The 20,649-nt window shown below is 33.9% G+C and overlaps 1 protein-coding gene and 2 pseudogenes across 1 annotated transcript; 2 read left to right on the top strand and 1 right to left on the bottom strand.

Moving 5' to 3' along the window:
- The first annotated feature begins 2,477 nt into the window (after window positions 1-2,477).
- Window positions 2,478-8,406, top strand: LOC123888462 (probable glutathione S-transferase). Its single transcript, XM_045937528.1, has 2 exons — window positions 2,478-2,887; window positions 7,906-8,406. The coding sequence occupies exons 1-2, from the start codon at window positions 2,567-2,569 to the stop codon at window positions 8,248-8,250; spliced, it is 666 nt and encodes a 221-aa protein (XP_045793484.1). The 5' UTR covers window positions 2,478-2,566; the 3' UTR covers window positions 8,251-8,406.
- Window positions 8,407-11,573: 3,167 nt separating this feature from the next.
- LOC123891997 lies at window positions 11,574-13,958 on the top strand (annotated as a pseudogene).
- Window positions 13,959-14,095: 137 nt separating this feature from the next.
- On the bottom strand, window positions 14,096-14,644 carry LOC123888466 (annotated as a pseudogene).
- Between the last annotated feature and the right edge of the window lie 6,005 nt (window positions 14,645-20,649).

The following is a 20,649-nucleotide window of genomic DNA, read 5'->3' as shown; positions in this document are numbered from 1 at the left end:
AAATTCGGATCCGAACTAATATTGCAGATAAATAAGAGAAATTTAGTGCCTTCCCTATCAAGACAGTACTATACAAGAAAGTGATGTAATGGGTTACACCAGCAATTTATAAAAAACTAATAGAATTGAATGTGTGTGACCAATTATTGATAAATTATTAATTGTATTCACATGTATAAGTGGGAACACTTTAGACTATTGGAAGGTTTTTCTTTATTGGAGGATAAGAAGTTGCAAATCGAATCAAACTGAACAATTTGAACGGAAAAATGGTTGAGTGGATGGATTTTTTTTTTTTATACAAGTGGATGGATTGTTGTGGACGTTGGATCGTTAGTTACACATTTTTAATTTTAGACAGTTTGAAATGTATGAGTTCGGGTTTCAAAAATTAACCCTACGGTACCTGAACACGCTTGAATTATATAAATTGTAAGCTTTTGTTTCATTCAATATATAATACGTGATGAAGTGACTCAGCATATCTCAAAACTTGTTACAATTTATTTTCTTGGAAAATCGAAACAGAAAATCATTAGTAGTTGAAAATCACTAGCTTTCTCTCTCTCAAATACTAGTACCAACATAACTTTGTAGTTACTATTTCATTTTGCTTTATATTTCATTTTGTGGTGTTTTTGAGCTTGAACCCGCCCTACTCGACCTGTTGTCCACCCCTATAGAAGAGGTACAAAGGAAGAGACAAGACACAATAATTTTTATACAGGTTCACTATCAAATAGTTAGCTAGTCCAGTCCACTATGAGAGACTTCCAACTATAATCATATAACTGAATTATATGACTCAAGGTATCCACTATGATAGTATTACTTTTTATGAAGTGGTTGAATGCCTCATACTATATTTGTCGTTTGGTGCAGTTGGAAAGGATGTGTCATTGGCTCACGCTCTTCTACTATGCATGATTTTCGTGATAAGACCGTTAAAGGAAAACATTTTTTACTGTATGATCATTTCCTTGATCATCAGATGTTTTCATTCTTTGTAAATCCATTTGTACAATTATAATTCGCTTTTATGGTTTTTAGCTCATTGACTTGTACACCTTATGCTGAGGAGATTACCTGACTCGACTTTTGTTATTTTATATATATATATATATATATATATATATATATATATATATATATATATATATATATCCATCCCAGTTTCTTTATAAAAAAAAAATCATTGTTTGAGTTATAGTCCTACCTCCCATATTATTTGTTTTTGTTTTGAATAGGTTAGCTCGACTAAAAATAATAATATTTGAGGCGTATCAAACATAAATATGGATGTGCAGTGGGACTGTGGGAGTGAGTTTATCCAATTTTTATTTTTTTAATATTAAATGAATGAATGATGAATCATTATATTTTTTTATAAAAATAATAACTCAATCTTTTTCTCTTCAAAAAAAATAACTCAATCTTTTTATTTTCTTAAAAAATAGTGTAACCTATTTTCACTATTTTTTGGCATCATAAAATGATAATATCATCATCTTTTCTTAAAAATAGCCTATTTTCAAAATGTTATTAACCTTATGGTCTTGGGTTCGAGCCCCACGGTAGACGCTAAATGTTCTTGTCTTTGTTCTTTTATGGTTTGTGTTCTTTTATGAAATATGTTTATTTGATGAATATAAAATGTATTTTTTTGCCTGATGTTTATGATGCCTTATATATAGGCATGTCATAGGAATAAACTATTTTTAGCATCACTAGTTTTAAATGATGAAAGAAAGTCACATAGCGAAGACTCGAAGAAGATGGACAAAGAATGCGTTGAGATTGTGAAGTACAAAAGAATAATGTGTTTGTCATTTGAAATACACACATATAACTTGTTTTAAAAATTACAGCAAAGAAAAATCGTTAGGTATTTATATGAAAAATAGTTTTTTGATAAAAAAAAAAAAAAACCATAGCAATAATACTGTATAAGTGGGTTCTTTGGGTATAAATCTGGTTTTTGTCCGGAACCCAATTTTGTTTATGAATTTTTTATTTTGAAAATCATGGCCACCAAATGATCCGAACCAACCCACTTTTTTAGGTTGGATTGAGTGAGTTTAGTCGGATCGAAACCTATGTACATCTTAAATCAAACGATTAAGGGATAAGTATCTATCACTTGTGTCGTAATAATTCAGATTTTTTATGTTTAAAGAAATCAAAATTATATTAAAATCTGAATCATTTAATTTTGATCTATATTGCACCATGAGTGCACAGTGCACTCAATCCATACAAGTACAACTACTAACATAGTACTGTATATTCTATAATTGTTATAACATTATGTGATGTGATCTCTTACATCACTTATTGGTCAACAACACGACAGCGATGGCTGCAATTATTTTCCATTTTTATTTCACGTAATTTTTTCCTTCTTTTTTTGATTCTTTCACTGTTTCGCATCGTGTCAACAACGCATAGAATCTTATTAAAATCATATATATCTTCTTATAAAAGCAACAAAACCTCATAAAAAACAAAAACCATACAAACACAAGTTGCTTGATAAAACATAATTAAGATTTGAAGTGTTGCAACAATGGCTGCTATTGAAGAAGAGTTGACTCTTTTGGGTTCTGTTGGAAGTCCATTTGTGATAAAGGTTGAAATTGCTCTGAAATTGAAGGGTATTGAATACAAATATGTGGAAGAAAAACTGGGTAATTTGAGTGAAACACTTCTCAATTATAACCCAATTTACAGGATGGTTCCTGTATTAGTTCACAAAGGAAAACCCATTTCAGAATCTCGTCTGATTCTTGAGTATATTGATGAGACTTGGAATCAAAATCCAATCTTGTCATCTGATCCTTATCAAAGAGCATTGGATCGTTTTTGGTCAAAGTTCATTGATGACAAGGTAATCCATTTCTTAGATTAGTACCGATTTTTTTAAGATATATCTGAATAGTTAGAAACATAGTTTTGAATTGTGATTAGTTTTAATGAATGATATATCACTAGAGCTGTAAAAAGGGCCTTAAGGGGCCGGCCCTTTAAGGGGCGGACCCACTTATTCCTGATTATTAATTTTATTTAAATTTTAAACACAGTTTTTTTAGGGTGCCGATCGTGGACAGTGCTGATTGAAGAAAAAGAGAATAAGTTCACGACACTAGAAAAATTGTTTAAAATTTAAATAAAATTAATAATCAGGAATAAGTGGGTCCGCCCCTTAAAGGGCCGGCCCCTTAAGGCCCTTTTTACAGCTCTAATATGACTGTTACAATCAATATTGTTGTTGTGATACTGTTTGTGGATATCTTTAAAACGATTAGGTTAGGCTATGTTTGATCTTCTAAAAATCAGGAAGTGGACGGGACGATTTGAGTTGTACTATGTTTAATTAAAATTTTTCTTGGAATGGAGGGGGAAGACTACACAAAAGTTGAAATTTTTATAAATTAAGAGAATAGCGGGTATCAAAGGAACTTTAAGAATACCACTTAAGGCACACCCAAAGACCCTCTTCGTCTACCATAGTCTCATAAATATATAATAAAAAAAGAAAAAAAAAAGTGTTGTGAATTCGTCTTAAAATCACACCAATAAAAGAACTTGATGTGTGGAGCAATAGAACGGCAACCAATAATTAAGTGGAATAAGCAATAATAATAATAATAACCGGTAAACGAGATAAAGGAGAAGAAAGAACACGATAATTTGTTTACCCAGTTCGGTCCAATAATGACCTAGTCTGGGGGAGAGAGCAGCCCCTCCGTTCCACTATATCAAACAAGTAACTTTACAAAGAGTTCCAATTGAGTTACAAGAATTAATCCTAATTCTACCCAAAAACCCGAATCTCTTCCCGTGGCCAAGAGACTCAATTTGATAAGTGTTTCCCAAGGTGTACCACAAAGATAGTTTGCCCACCGTAGAGTTGTACCAAGAGAAAACTCTTTTTCCTCTCTAAAACCCTAGTCCTTGTGTGGTGGCAAACCCTAATCCTTGTCTCTACATCTCTACTCTCTTGAGTTGTTCTCTTTCTCTCTCTCTCAATTTTTCTATGAATAAAGCACTTCCTATTTATAGAAAAATAATATGCCAAAAAATTAGTAACAAATCTGTTTTAAAATAAAACAAATCCAAGTCAAAGTATCTTCCAAGAAAATATATTTTTTTCCCAAAAAATCTTCAAAACATCAAAGATGCAAAAAGATTCAACAAAGATTTTTCTGACTTCTTGTAACTGAGATTTCAAGGCATATACAACAATTCTCCACCTTGCCTTTAAATCGATGGTGATCCCATATCAACCACCGTGCTGCTCTCTCCATCTTGAATCTTCTATTCAAGATCACCGGATTGTACCTCCCTCTTCATCCTCAGAATGCCTTCCGCTCTCATGAAGATCTTGCATCCCACTACCATAGGATTTTAGGTAGCCCCACAAGATTCACCGCACCCTCTTCAGACTCCGAAGTGGTCAACTCCGTACCTCCCTGAAGAAACGCTTGCTCCCAACTATCATCGGAATTTTAGATAGCTCAACAAGCTCCACCATCCCTCTTCAGCCCCCGGATTGTGCCTTTTCCGTCCTCCTGAAGAATCGCTTGCCTCCGACTATCCATGGGATTTTGCGATAGCCCTACAAGCCTTCACCACTCTTCGACCCCGGAATGCCTTCCGTACTCTCGAAGTTTTGCTTGGCTCCAAACCAACCTTGGAATTTTAGGCGGTTCCACAAGCTGCAACATCAAACTCTCCTTGTATCCAACTACCTCCAACAATCTCACAAGTTACCAAGTCTGATCACCTATTGCTTTCAATTGCCTCCCTGAAGACCCTCTCAAGGTCTTGCACTTCTTCAGCCACAATTGAAACATAATCCACAAGGTCTCCATGGTCATCCTCTTTGGTTCAACAATACCACTCTTCTCCCTATCTCCGATTAGATAGCCAAGAGCTAATGTTGACTGTCTACCACTATTGGAAGACTCCACCTCAAACCGAGTTTCCACCAAAGTATACCCACCATGCTCTCCACCTTGTAACACGCAAGACCTCTTCAACTCCTCTGAAACATACTTCAAGTTATTGTTAGTCTCCAACAATTCCAGTTCAGTTCAACACCTAGTAAACCTTGTTCACTAGTCCAACTAAACTTATGTCACTAACAGGTCCACCCGAAGTCCCACAACTCAACCACATTACGAGAATTACCACTAGTTATAGATGCATGACCAACTGTCTTTGCATCTAAGTTCAGAAACATACCTCACATCGTGTAAAGAAACTCACGATTGTCAAACTTCGTAAGACAAAATGAACCCATACCTTGAACCTTCAAGCTTTTCGTTTTCAAGATGAACAACTCCACCTTCAACTAGCTCTAAGTCTCAAAGTATTCATTCTTTGACCACATGTGATAGGAGCATCCAAAGTCCATGACTCAATACTCCACTGATTCCCAACTTCCACTAGCACCTCCACATCCTCATAATAAAGTTGTTGTTTCAGAAGTAACCCGAGTATTATTTCCACCGCCTCTCCAGGCCGATGTTGAGTATTATTACCACCGCCTCTCCAGGTCGACATTCTTCGCCATCTCCATTAACTCGTTATCTTCGAGGCACCAGGTAACAACACTCCATGTTTTACCCATCATCCCGAACATTAAAATTGCTTCCATCTTCACTTTCCACAATTCCAAATTGCTTTTGGAAAGTCCCTCGATATCCTACTTAGAACCCATGGTGCTCACTTCAAATTGTTCCGATTGCCCCACGGTGGGCGCCAATTGTTGTGAATTCGTCTTAAAATCACACCAATAAAAGAACTTGATGTGTGGAGCAATAGAACGACAACCAATAATTAAGTGGAATAAGCAATAATAATAATAATAACCGGTAAACGAGATAAAGGAGAAGAAAGAACACGATAATTTGTTTACCCAGTTCGGTCCAATAATGACCTAGTCTAGGGGAGAGAGCAGCCCCTCCGTTCCACTATATCAAACAAGTAACTTTACAAAGAGTTCCAATTGAGTTACAAGAATTAATCCTAATTCTACCCAAAAACCCGAATCTCTTCCCGTGGCCAAGAGACTCAATTTGATAAGTGATTCCCAAGGTGTACCACAAAGATAGTTTGCCCACCCTAGAGTTGTACCAAGAGAAAACTCTTTTTCCTCTCTAAAACCCTAGCCCTTGTGTGGTGGCAAACCCTAATCCTTGTCTCTACATCTCTACTCTCTTGAGTTGTTCTCTTTCTCTCTCTCTCAATTTTTCTATGAATAAAGCACTCCCTATTTATAGAAAAATAATATGCCAAAAAATTAGTAACAAATCTGTTTTAAAATAAAACAAATCCAAGTCAAAGTATCTTCCAAGAAAATATATTTTTTTCCCAAAAAATCTTCAAAACATCAAAGATGCAAAAAGATTCAACAAAGATTTTTCTGACTTCTTGTAACTGAGATTTCAAGGCATATACAACAAAAAGTACAAGAGAAATAAGAATTGGGGACATAAAACCTGGCCAAGTACAGTGCAGTTCAACCCAAATGGATGATACGAATATAGAATCAGCACAAATTGAGTCAACCTAATCGAGCCTAACAGATGATCCTAAAGCGCAAGCATCGAGAATGTCTGCAAGAACCAACCAAGGTATGAAAAGTGGTGAATGAACCGACCGTCAACACGGACCAGTTCACGTCCGACAGCCCCTTGCGATAAATCACAACAAGCATCTCAGGATCTTTCGAGCCATACAGTCCCGTGTCACACGATAGAGTGACGAGGATACAAGTAGAGACAATATGTGACCTGTCAATCAACCTCTGACAAATCCAAAGCAACACAGAACAAATTGAAAGCCAGATCGAGGGATGGTCAATCAACGGAGCTGGGCCCACAAGCACAAAGATGTCCAAGACTAAGAGCCATTAGCACGATAACGACTTCTACCGTCAACACGAAGTATCGACGCACTAAGCTCTTTCGAGCAATAACAGGCCGAAACATGTCTTGATAAATCTGGATTGTGGGAAGCAGTTAATAGAAAGAGCAAAATAGCACCGCGTGGTCTTTGCAATCACCTTGGATTTATAATCATCAGAATCTTACCTATGCAATTCTGACCTGAATTGCAATCACCACCATTAACAGACGTGAGATAGAACCCTCATGTTGTACTATTCACCATTACTGTATGGTGGTCGGCCGAAATGGCAACTTTCGCTTGGGGTAAAGCTAAGCCAAGCTACCACCTACCCCTCACTTGAGTTATCTTGCGATAGGTAGTTCCCCTTCTTGGCCTTGTAGTTGAGTACCACAATTTAGAACTATGAGTTTGAGAAACCAACTTAACATATAGACTTCATAAATTGTCAACCATTAAAACTTTTGGTGAAATTTGATTCATTAATTATATTGGTTATGAGCCTTATTTAGAAACATATTATTAGTGAATGATCAGAGTCAGTTATGAACTACTTTAAAGTTTAAACTATACTGTTATTGTTATCATGTATATGTTGGCATGTTGCGTGGAAGCTTGTAAGGTTCTGTTGAATTGATCCTGTATGTATTTCATTTTGGCATCATGGTTTTCAAAAGAATAATTCGATTTAATATTTTTCCCAATCCTGAAACTCAGAACACAAATCTTCATAAAACAAGACAAGATCGTTGGCACGAGTGGATTTCATTTTGTTTATGCTATGAGGTTCCAAGGGTAAATAAAAATATAGAAAATGTACCATAATTGGGTATGGTTTAGTAAAAAAATTAGCTAAACATTCTGTAGTAATCAATAGTTAAATTCATTGTTGATTAGTACTGAGTTTTTGTTTGGCACTTATGTGATAGTTGTAAAATTTGTCAGTCCTAATTTATTTTCTAATACATATATTTTAACCTGTGAAATCAGTGTGTGGTTCCTGCGGCGAAAACTATTTTTATTCCTGATGAGAAAGAACGCGAGAAGGCTATTGAAGAATTATATGAGGCTTTACAGTTTCTTGAGAATGAGTTGAAGGATAAGTTTTTTGGAGGAGACAAGATTGGCTTTGTGGATATTGCTGCTCTTTTCATCCCTTTATTTCAAGAAGTGGCAGAGAAGCAGTTATTTACAAGTGATAAATTTCCCAAGCTACACAAATGGAGTCAAGATTTTTACAACCATCCAGTCGTCAAAGAAACTATGCCTTCAAAAGAACAACAATTTGCGTATTTTAAAGCTCGCGCTGCAAGCCTTGCTGCTCCATCAAAATAGAGTGAGACTTTGTTTGAACTTGTAATGAAATTTGTTTAAGTACTTGTTTTTGTTGAGTTTTTGAGTGTTTTAATTTCGTTTCAAATGGAAAATACTATATGATTCCCCCATTCCATTTTGTAACACAATAATATTGTTGAAAGAATAATTCCTGAATTTTTATGTCTTGATATGCAAAATAGTCATTTTATTTTATGTCTTGAACTTTTGAATTTAGGCGGACACAAATTATTTTACAAGCTGCAACCTCATTATACTTTTGGTATTTAATTTGATATTAATTTGAGGCAAATTCTTAACTACCCATTCTATAAGATTGGGTCAGGTAGCCCATCCTAAGTGTCTTAAGTATATTGGTCTACTAAAATGTGATTTAAAATATTATTAAAATATAATTAACTTTCAATTGTTACCACATAACTTTTAACAATTGCAAATACATTCATCTTCCAATTCATGTTTTGTATCATTCTCTTCCAGTTTTTTATAGCATATTATTCATCATTGTCTTCCATCTTCTTCCTCTTGATATGCAACTTAAGTATTCTCAAAAATCTCTTTTTACTTCTTCTTCTCTAAATGCATCTCTTTCTTCTTACCAAAATTCTTCTTTTGCATAATGGGTAATATGATTTAGGTATCAAATTTGGGTATTTTCTTCAACAAATTTGAGTAGTTCTTTAGCAAATATGAGTTATTTGTTCTTCATATTTTGTAAGATTTTGATTTTAGTATTTGATTTAACACATTTTTAATTGAAATTAAAATCAGAAATATATTATAAATGATTTGTAGGATGTTTATGGGTTATTAATTGTGATTTTTTTATGATAAAATTGCCCGGCAACTACCGGATCTAAATCTGCAGCGGCTAGAGGTTGAAGATGAACAACCTTTTTTTTCTTTCTGTCGTTCCTTCTAACGTGTATATATATATATTAGGAAACTAAATAATGCCATAACAATGATGCCTGGTGCAGTGGTTACTGATTTCCTTATTCAAGTAATAGGTTCTGGGTTCAAGTCTTCTTTAAGCCAATTTTTTAATGGTAACATTGTTTTATTTTTGAAACTATTGGCTTTGAGTTCAATCCTTTGGTTAACTTTTTCTTTTGTTCAATTTTATTAACTTTTTTTTAAAAAAACTAATTTGATTTGCTCCTTTTTTTTTTTTACCAAAAAAACTAATTTGGACTGGCCATAAATCTTAGTTCAATTGGAATAAATCTCGAGATCTCTAGTGTCGGATGCTATGATCGGGGTTTGAATTTCGGTCTCCTCCACTTTATGTGTGAGAGTTTCCGATGGTTTACCATTTCGTCTATCTACACACAAAAAACTAACTAATTTTGACCAACAATTAATTATATATTTGAATTTTAAATTACTGAGATGGAAATGTCCGATTGTCGAAATTCAAATGTTTAATCGATTGCTTGTCCGTTTAGGTAATATATTAAACGGTCTAGATCGTCTCATTTGATCTCTAGTGTCGGACGCTATGATCGGGGTTTGAACTTCTGTCCCCTCCACTTTATGTGTGGCAGTTTCCGATGGCTTACCATTTCGTCTATCTATAAAAAAAAACTAACTAACTTGGACTAACAATTAATTATAAATTTGTATTATTATATTATTATTACTAATAGTTAATAGTATATTTTTTCTTTATGAAAAATATTGTTTATATTTCTTTTTTGATATAAATATTGTTTATGTTTCTATATTCCTAATTTTATGCATATTCATCTTATTTTTTCTATAATTTTTTTATTGACTGTTTTATTCTCTTTTTTACTACTCCCTCCGTTCTTTTTTCTTTGTCGTTTTAGAAAAAAAACAATAAATTAAGAACTGTATTTTTGTACCTTATCTTCCTATTATACCCTAATTTTAATTCATCAATAAATTTCTTTTATTTTTTTTCACACACTTTATCTTTCCAATAAATTTAATATATTATGTACCAAAAAAAATTAATATGTTATGTACAAAAAAAAACTTTAGTTTTTCAAATATATATTATTAAAAATTTAGTTTTAAACTAGTTTTTCATAAATCTTTTACGGTTTCAACAACTACTCCTAAATATTTGGAATTTATATGAGGGTATAATAGACAAAATATAACCTTAAATTATCAAAATGACAAACAATTTGAAAGATTTTTTTTTCTAATACGACGAAGAAAAAGGAACGGAGGGAGTAATAGTTAATAATATTTTTTTTATGAAAAACTAGTTTAAAGACCCGTGCATTCGCACGGGTCATTGACCTTTTTTTATAAGAACACTGATCATTGACTTTTTTAAAAAATTTAAGTTTGTTATTATATTATGGTAGAAAATTAATTTATTTAAAATAAAATATTTAAATTTTTTTTATATAATATTGTTAAAATATAAGTGAAACTATTGTAGTATCTTTTGTTGCTATTTTTATGAGTAAGATTGTTCTGTTTTAATCCAATCTTTAATTTGTTTTGTTTCTATTTTTAAGCATATCATTTTTTTTTTTGTATTTATCTTATATTCTTTGTATATATGTTTTTTTTGTATTTATCCTTTCTATATTTATTTTTTTGTATTTATCTTATATTCTTTTTATATATATTGTTTTTGTATTTATCTTAGTGTTATTGTTGAGTTCATCGTATTTATCTCTTTTGTTACTATTTTTATGAGCAATATTGTTATATTTTAATGCAATCTATAATTTGTTTTGTTTCTATTTTTAAGCGTATCATTTTTTTTTGTATTTATCTTATATTCTTTGACTAAGCATATCATTTTTAAGCAATTTTTTATTGACTAAACTTTTAAAATTTTTTGATATGTCGTTGTTAATTTATGCTTAGTTAAGTATTTAAAAAGATAAGTACACTTGACAAATAGTAACACTTTTTTTAAAAAAAAAATAAAATAAATAGAAACAACTTAATCTTGATTCTTTTTGTAGAAAAGCCCATCTAAGATTAACCTCATTATTTTACTTTTGATATTTAATTGTTAATTTATGCTTAGTTAATATTTAAAAAGATAAGTACAATTGACAAATAGTAACACTTTTTTTTAAAAAAAATAATAAATATTAAATAGTAACAACTTAATCTTGATTTTTTTTTTTTTTTTTGATAAGCTCTTGATTCTTTTTGTAGAAAAGCCCGTCTAAGATTTAACCTATTCACACCCAATATATAATGTGTGTTTGTAAATAGGTGTTTATAGCATCGCATTAGAAAGGTCTGGCCGCAAGTTCTAAATTCCTTCTTCAATTTTAATATTTGTTGCACAACTGATCTGTGTTCAGTTAGTTTGTGTTCCGATGGATATACCGCCGCCGTCATGTATTACATACGATCTCATAACCGAGATCCTACTTCTGCTTAGTGTTAAAACCATGATGCGACTCAAAGCTGTGAGCAAGTCATGGAACACTATCATCTCCGATCCATGCTTCATCTAACAACACCTTAAGAAGTCATTACAAAACCCACAACTTATATTCGTCTCCAATCCTTCGAGTGGCGTCGTTTCCTTCCCGATGCATCGTTTACTTCAGAACCCATCAAGCACCGATTCTTGCCATTTCCGCGGTTCAATGAACAACTGTGAGGTCATTGGTTCCTACAACGGATTGCTTTGCTTGCTTTTCAAAAAAAACGGGCGGGAGTACCAGGAGTACCAGTTCGTTTTATGGAACCCTGCCACTGGAACAATATCTTTAAAAGTAGGGACTCTTAAAGACTCTTACGCTGGAAGCTCTTTCAAGTTCACTTTTGGTTTTGATATTTCAACAGGAACTTACAAGGTGGTAGCCCTTGCAAAAAAGTGTAAAGATGAGGTTAGAGTTTTCAGTTTCGGTGGTAGTGATTGGAAAAATATTCAAAGTTTCCCATTAAAAGATCACCAAATTAATGATGGTGTACATTTGAGTGGTACTATTAACTGGTTGGATCTTTCCAAATACATGCAAGAATTTAATCAATATGGTTGGATCTCGAATCATATTATTGTTAATGCTAAAAAATCTGTGATTTTTTCACTTAATCTATCAACGGAGACATACACACAAATTTTGCTTCCTTCGGGTTTGGATGAGGTGTCGATGTCATTTCCGCCAACTCTTGGGGTGCTAACGGACTGCCTTTGTTTTTGGCACGATTGGAAAGCAACCCAATGTGTTATATGGCTTATGAAGGAGTTTGGAGTTCAAGAATCTTGGACTCAATTATTTAGAATTGACTACTGCAAAATCAACCATCTACGACGTCGTTCATATATGTTGGGATTCAGTATTTATCCATTGCGGCCATTGTACCTTTCTAAGGATGAAGATACACTGATACTTGCTGAATATATAAATTGCCCGGCAATTATCTATAGTAAGAGAGATATGAGAGTCGAGAGAATTAGAAATTCCCACAAAATGTCTTGGTTTACTGCCATGAACTACGTCGAAAGCTTGGTTTCTACTGTTTGATCAGCTATGCTAAATAGTGTGAATGTTGGAACTACCGTATCAAATAGTAAAGCATTTGTTTTCTTTGACCTTTACACATTTGCATACTCCTCTATTGTCATGTAATGATTGCTTATTTGATCAATGTCAATTGATGATTCTTTGTTATTCTTTATAAAATGCAAACTCCTCTATTTCTGCATTTACATTTGATCTTTTTTTTATAAGACATTTGATTCTATTTTATTTACAGTTTAATGTAGTTTACTTTGGAAATTTTGTGTGTATGTTAGTATTTTTCTTTTGACATTTGTGAAAGGGTTCAACTGATAGCCAGGTGATATATTATTTATGCTTATAGGTAATATGTTTCTTTAACCATCAAAGCAAGATTGATGTGTCCCCAATACATCATTTGTGTCGATCTTTGTATTACTAAGTGTTAGAACCGTAACTCCGGCTCAAAAGAATAAAGAAAGGATAAGCACAGACAATGAACAAACGATGTTTAGTAATAAAGTTCAACCTATTGTGCTTGTGCCTACATCTCCGACTGCAGTTCCTTTGTATTGATCTCAAAGTTAAATACTTGCAGTCCAGTTTACAATTTTATCCCTGAACCGTGCCGTAGGGAGTTTGGTCCACTATCCTTAAACATGCACTTTTGTAGAGGACTGTTTGATATGATGATATGGATCATTGTATATTTTGAGAGAAATATTTGGAGTTGAATTGCTGTATGTTTTGCATAAAAGAAGTAAATTTGGAATGATAGTTTAGTTGATTCAGACTATTATGTTATTTGTTCGGACGCTAAAAGATGTTTGACACACATGTCTCAAGCTCCATTTTGTGTGGAAAACTATTTCAAAAGGGAAAATGAGGTTGGAAAAACTGTTTGGAATAAATGTACTGGGCGAAATTTTGTACCGCCCGGTGGACCATGGCTTTCACTTTTATTTGGCCCGAGCCTATTCAGAGGGCGAAGGGCCTGTACGGCTCGAGGGAAAGGGGGCTCCACGATCCAGCAAGATAATGGGCGGTAATGGCCACCCTGTAAGAATAGGTCTGGACTTGGTCACACTACAAAAAAATCGCTGTTTAGCCACAGTTATTTTCATCGTGGGTAAAATAGCCAGTGAGGCACGCTCCTCCTCCCTTAACGGGATTCGCCTACCCCGACTGACGAGCCTTTCTCGCCAAAGCAGGTATTCTGAAGGCCTATATATATCGGACGAAGCTAGTCCGAAGCTAATAAGTTAAACCACCACTGTTTCTTCATATAATCACATATTCTAAGACTTAGACCTAGACCAACTTCTAGCTAAGTAAGTGACATCATCACATTTCTAGCAGGAACAAATGGATAATCTAAAGAGGAGAAATAGTTAATACTTAATAGTATATAGCTCAGGACTTAATTGAAATATTGACAACAGCATCCTTAGATATATATCATATCACATGGAAAAAACTCTAACCAGAAACTGTGATTTTGAACTGAAATCCTAACAGAAAAAACTCAATGACAGATAATCATAGCTCAAAAACTTGAAATTCTTAGTCTATTTTGAAGCAATGAGGCTATCATAATGAGCTTTGAAGTAGGCAAAAAGAGTGTCTCTAGGAGGAATATTTTCCTTGACAATTGGATGGTTGAGAAATTCTTGGCTCCATTTGTGAAGTTTTGGAAACTTTTCAGCAGTAAAAAATTGCAACCCTGTTATGTCTTGAATCAAAGGAATCCAAAAAGCTATGAAGACAGCAGCAATATCCACAAAACCAATTTCTTCTCCTCCAAAGAAGTTGTCCTTCAGCTCATTCTCAAGAATCCGTAAAGCCTCAATTGATTCCTCAACATTCTTCGTGCGCTCTTTCACATCATTAACAGTATGAATGACTTTAACCGAAGCAGCCACAATCTGATCATTTCAAAAGTTTATTAGTAATATAAGTTAGAAAACTACGCGGCTGCAATTTTGGCCGTGAAGTTAAATATCTTATGTTTGTACAACAATTATAACTGCATCATTCGATGGACTAACTTTAAAGGTTTAAAACATAAGGACCAACTTGAAACTTACAATAAATGTATGAGGCATTCAACCTACTAACATAGTACTGTATATTCTATAATTGTTGAAACATTATGTGATCTCTTACATCATTTATTGGCGATGAAGCCATGATACGTGACACGATACCGATACGATACGATATCGTTGAAATTTTTTCAAAATTTCCGATATGATACGTCCGGGATACGTTATTTAAAAATTAAATTTAAAGTTAAATATATAAATGCACAATATATAAAAATAACTAAAATCGATAATGATAAACAAGTGACAGTAACATATATTGAGTTAAGTACTACCCAAAAAGGGGGTGGGATGGGTAGTTCAATTGGTTAAGCTAGTTGAGCTAAAGGTTAAGGAGATGGAGGTCCAGAGTTCAAGTCATGAAAAAGATAAAAACTAATAAAGACATAGTTGGTAACATAACATTCAATACTTAAGAGAAAATATGAATTGTATCAGTCTCACCTCCCACGTTTGCATCATCAAAGAGCATTAATGTTGGAACAAAATTGGTTCTAAAGCCCCAAGATTTTTAATCTATAAAGTTTTGATGATAACAATAAGTATTAAATGAACAATTGGTAGTACTAATTTTTCAATCTAGTGTGCAGGACTGTTATAAGTATCCTCTGACATAACAAAAGCTCTGAAAGTGCCAGAACAGTTCAGAAGCAGAATTAGATGCAAGGGAATTACACTCTGATCACCCTGCCTCTGATAGATAGTCCTTCAGAAGCATCATGACTTCAGAAGATAACCATCAACTGTGTACCTGAGAAGTCACTTTTATGTCAGCTTAATTAGAGAACGTTGGAACCAAGTTACAAAGACCTTACTCAAGATTGGTTAAAATATTCAAATGGACAAACAAGCTGTTAACCTTATTCCACTCTTGCGTAGCTCAGAAGTCAAACTGTGAAAGTTACTCTGTTTGGTATAAACACCTTCTGCCGTGACAAAGTAGTGAAACCTCACTACTACTTTGGTCTGCAAACGTTGCTTTCATTTCAGACTGCAAAGATAACGTTAGCTGGGCAATTTGATCCTTGTACAACGGTCACATTTTTACTGGAGCGTCATATTGGATTATATATATCTTCACATCTCTTTTTGAAGATATACACACGCCCACGCTCATTGAACTATCAACTGTCAATACAAGCTCTCATCCTCTGAACCTTGAATCTCAGTTTTACTCAAAATACTTTGAAGTATTTTTCTGTACTCATTGTATTTGTTATTAAGGTTCTTTTAAGAGTTTTTTATTAACTCTCAATCTGATATACTTTACTTTAGTTTGAGAAGTCTCTTGCTGTGTGCTTGAGCATTGTGGTGAAGTCTCTTGCTGTGTGCTTGAGCAATTGTAATCTTGTGTGATTATAGTGAAATCCCTTGGAAGTGCAAGGGGACTGGACTACTCTCGTTTTGTGAGAGGAACCAGTATAAATTTGTTGTGTGTTTTTCTCTCTTTGATCTTGGTTATTGTTATTGCTTATTTATCCGCTGTTATCTTAGTTAAGTTGAGAACTTTGAAAAAGTTTTAACTTAGCTAAAACACAATTCAACCCCCTTCTTGTGTTTTCACACCTTCAATTAATTGCCCGATAGGCCGATATTTTTTCGACCGATACGCGTATCAGAGAAGTATTCGACAAGTATTGGTTATATTTTATTTTAAAAAATAATATTAATTACCGATACTTCTCCGATACGTGTATCGAAAAGTATCGGATAAATATCAGTATTGAATACGTATCAGATACAATATTTTGCCATTTTTAAAATATCGGGGCTTCAAAGCTTATTGGTCAACTACACGACAGCAATGGCTGCAATTATTTTCCATTTTTATTTCACATAATTTTTTTCCTTCTTTTTTGATTCTTTCACTGTTTCGCATCGTGTCAACAACGCATAGAATCTTATTAAAATCATATATCTTCTTATAAAAGCAACAAAACCTCATAAAAAACAAAAACCATACAAACACAAGTTGCTTGATAAAACATAATTAAGATTTGAAGTGTTGCAACAATGGCTGCTATTGAAGAAGAGTTGACTCTTTTGGGTTCTGTTGGAAGTCCATTTGTGATAAAGGTTGAAATTGCTCTGAAATTGAAGGGTATTGAATACAAATATGTGGAAGAAAAACTTGGTAATTTGAGTGAAACACTTCTCAATTATAACCCAATTTACAGGATGGTTCCTGTATTAGTTCACAAAGGAAAACCCATTCATTTCAGAATCTCGTCTGATTCTTGAGTATATTGATGAGACTTGGAATCAAAATCCAATCTTGTCATCTGATCCTTATCAAAGAGCATTGGATCGTTTTTGGTAAAAGTTCATTGATGACAAGGTAATCCATTTCTTAGATTATTACCGACTTTTTTAAGATATATCTTAATAGTTAGAAACATTGTTTTTGAATTGTGATTAGTTTTAATGAATGAAAATATGACTGTTACAATCAATATTGTTGTTTTAATACTGTTGTGGATATCTTTAAAACCATTAGGTTAGGATGCGTTTGATCTTCTAAAATTAAGGAAGTGGACGGGACAATTTGAGTTGTACTATGTTTAATTAAATTTTTTCTTGGAATGGAGGGGTGAAGACTACACAAAAACTGAAATTTTTATAAGTTTAGAGAATAGCGGTATCATAGGAACTTTAAGAATACCACTTAAGGCACACCCAAAGACCCTCGTTGTCTACCATAGTCTCATAAATATATAATAAAAAAAGAAGAAAAAAAAGTACAAGAGAAATAAGAATTGGGGACATAAAACCTGGCCCAGTACAGTGCAGTTCAACCCAAATGGGTGATACGAATATAGAATATGCACAAATTGAGTCAACCTAATCGAGCCTAACAGATGATCCTAAAGCGCGACCATCGAGAACGTCTGCAAGAACTAACCACGGTATGAAAAGTTGCGAATGAGCCGACGGTCAACACGGACCAGTTCACATCCGACAGCCCCTTCGATAAATCACAACAAGCATCTCAGGATCTTTCGAGCCATACAGTCTCGTGTCACCCGATAGAGTGACAAGGATACAAGTAGAGACAATATGTGACCTGTCAATCAACCTCTGACAAATCCAAAGTAACCCAGAACCAATCGAAAGCCAGATTGAGGGATGGTCGATCAACGGAGCTGGGCCCACGAGCACAAAGATCTCCAAGACTAAGAGCCATTAGCACGACAACGACTACTACCGTCAACACGAAGTATCGACACACTAAGCTCTTTCGAGCAATAACAGGCCGAAACAGGTCTTGATAAATCTGGATTGTGGGAAGCAGTTAATAGAAAGAGCAAAATAGCACTGTGTGGTCTTTGCAATCACCTTGGATTTATAATCATCAGAATCTTACCTATGCAATTCTGACCCGAGTTGCAATCACCACCATTAACAGACGTGAGATAGAACCCTCATGTTGTACTATTCGCCATTACTGTGTGATGGTCGGCCGAAATGGCAACTTTCGCTTGGGGTAAAGCTAAGCCAAGCTACCACCTACCCTTCACTTGAGTTATCTTGCGATAGGTAGTTCCCCTTCTTGGCCTTGTAGTTGGGTACCACAATTTAGAACTATGAGTTTGAGAAACCAACTTAACATATAGACTTCGTAAATTGTCAACCATTAAAACTTTTGGTGAAATTTGATTCATTAATTATATTGGTTATGAGCTTTATTTAGAAACATATTATTAGTGAATGATCAGAGTCAGTTATGAACTACTTTAAAGTTTAAACTATACTGTTATTGTTATCATGTATATGTTGCGTGGAAGCTTGTAAGGTTCTGTTGAATTGATCATGTATGTATTTCATTTTGGCATCATGGTTTTCAAAAGAATAATTCCATTTAAGATTTTTCCCAATCCTGAAACTCAGAACACAAATCTTCATAAAACATGACAAGATCGTTGGCACGAGTGGATTTCATTTTGTTTATGCTATGAGGTTCCAAGGGTAAAAAAAAAATATAGAAAATGTACCATAATTAGGTATGGTTTAGTAAAAAATTAGCTAAACATTCTGTAGCAATCAATAGTTAAATTCATTGTTGATTAGCACTGAACTTTTGTTTGGCACTTATGTTATAGTTGTAAAATTTGTCGCTCCTAATTTATTTTCTAATACATATATTTTAACCTGTGAAATCAGTGTGTGGTTCCTGCGGCGAAAACTATTTTTATTTGATGACGTTAGTCATTACATGGAAATAAAGACCATTTTCAAGTGTTTTTAGAGGTTTTTGACCTAAATCATGAAGAAGAAGACATTGGTTTGAAGCTACATGCGAAGAAAGATGGCAAATGAAAATTGGTGGATTTTATAGCATTTTTACGCCTGGGGCGGAATTCTTTGCGCCTGGGGCGGAAATATTACTGAAGAACCAAGATTGCTTTCTGTTTTGCCGTTTCAGGCGAAATTCTTGTGCCTGAAACGTAACTTCTTACGCCTGGGGCGGAAATTCTGTGCCTCAGGCGGAAAACGTTACTTTTGATCATTTTTATAAAAAGGAAACATCAGATCTGGATCATTATCGAATTTTTGACACGGAGAACAGCATTTGGAGCGATTTTGGAGGATCAAGAGCGACCAAGCAAGGATTCAAGTGTGGAAACACATCAAGATTCTTCTTGTAATTATGCTTTCTTTCATTTTAATTGATGTAATTTCTGAATTTGCAATGTCTAGCTAAATTCTCATGATTGGTCCTTAGGTGATTCTAATTACTTTTGATCTTGAACTATGTGATTGTCATATGATATGATTAATAAATTACGAAGTTAGTTTCTATTGATTGTTCTTTGTGCTTAATGCTTTGTATGAATTCGCGACTTATATGATGATTGCAATGATTTGTTTTACTATGACGATAGGAATAAATCATCGATCTAGGAACGATTGATCAATTAATTTTCACTTAAGAAATTTTGGATTGTTAATTGAGATTAAAAGATTAAAGTTTTTCTTCCTCACATGATCATAGGTCTTACTAAGAAATTAGGGATTGATGATCATGAGAGAGGATTATGTTACCAAGACATTGGGCATAATCAATTGTGTTTTAATCAAATCATGAAACTAATTTGAATAATTCGTTATCATACATGGCGTTACCAAGAGAAATAGTAATTAGATGACCCAAAAAGGACCAATCGCTTTTCTTACATCAATCTAAACACCAAAGCAATTCCAAAGTTTAAAAATTTGAACTTGAAACCAAACAAGAACCCCCTTTTACAATTTATGTCAATTTACATGAGTATGTCTTCAATTTACAATTGATTTACAACAATCCCTACGGAAAGAACGATTTTATTATACTACTTGACGGCTATTTAGTACACTTGCTAAATTTCTATCAAGTTTTTGGCGCCGTTGCCGGGGATTGTTGATCAAATCAACAAGGCAATTGAGTCATACTTTTAAATTTTATTGTTTTATTGATTAAGTTTTTGTTTTTTTTTTAATATATATAAAAAAAAAATAAGTTCTGAATTTTATTTTCATTTTCATTCTTGTGTAGTGCAGTTGCTTCTTAAGGTATTTTCTGGTTGTTTATGCAAGGTAGGAAAGCAGCAAGAGAACTTATCTTTGATCCTGAAATAGAGAAAACAGCTAAAGCAAACAGGAAAGCAGTTCGGTTAGCCCGAGAGGTTGCCCGGTTAGTAGGTGTTGCACAAGAAAGTTGTGAAGAAGTGGTTTCTAGTCCAGACACATCGGACAACGAAGCCAACATCATGGCTGAGAATCCACCACCACCTCCACCAGTTGTGCCTGAGAGGACGTTAGGTGACTATGGGCAAAGAAACAATGGAGAGCTTGCCAAT

The sequence above is a fragment of the Trifolium pratense genome, linkage group LG6, assembly GCF_020283565.1.
Source record: "Trifolium pratense cultivar HEN17-A07 linkage group LG6, ARS_RC_1.1, whole genome shotgun sequence".
In the NCBI taxonomy this organism is placed as follows: Eukaryota; Viridiplantae; Streptophyta; class Magnoliopsida; order Fabales; family Fabaceae; genus Trifolium; species Trifolium pratense.
The sequence above is the reverse complement of the archived record's forward strand: the minus strand, read 5'-3'. Positions and strand labels throughout refer to the sequence as shown.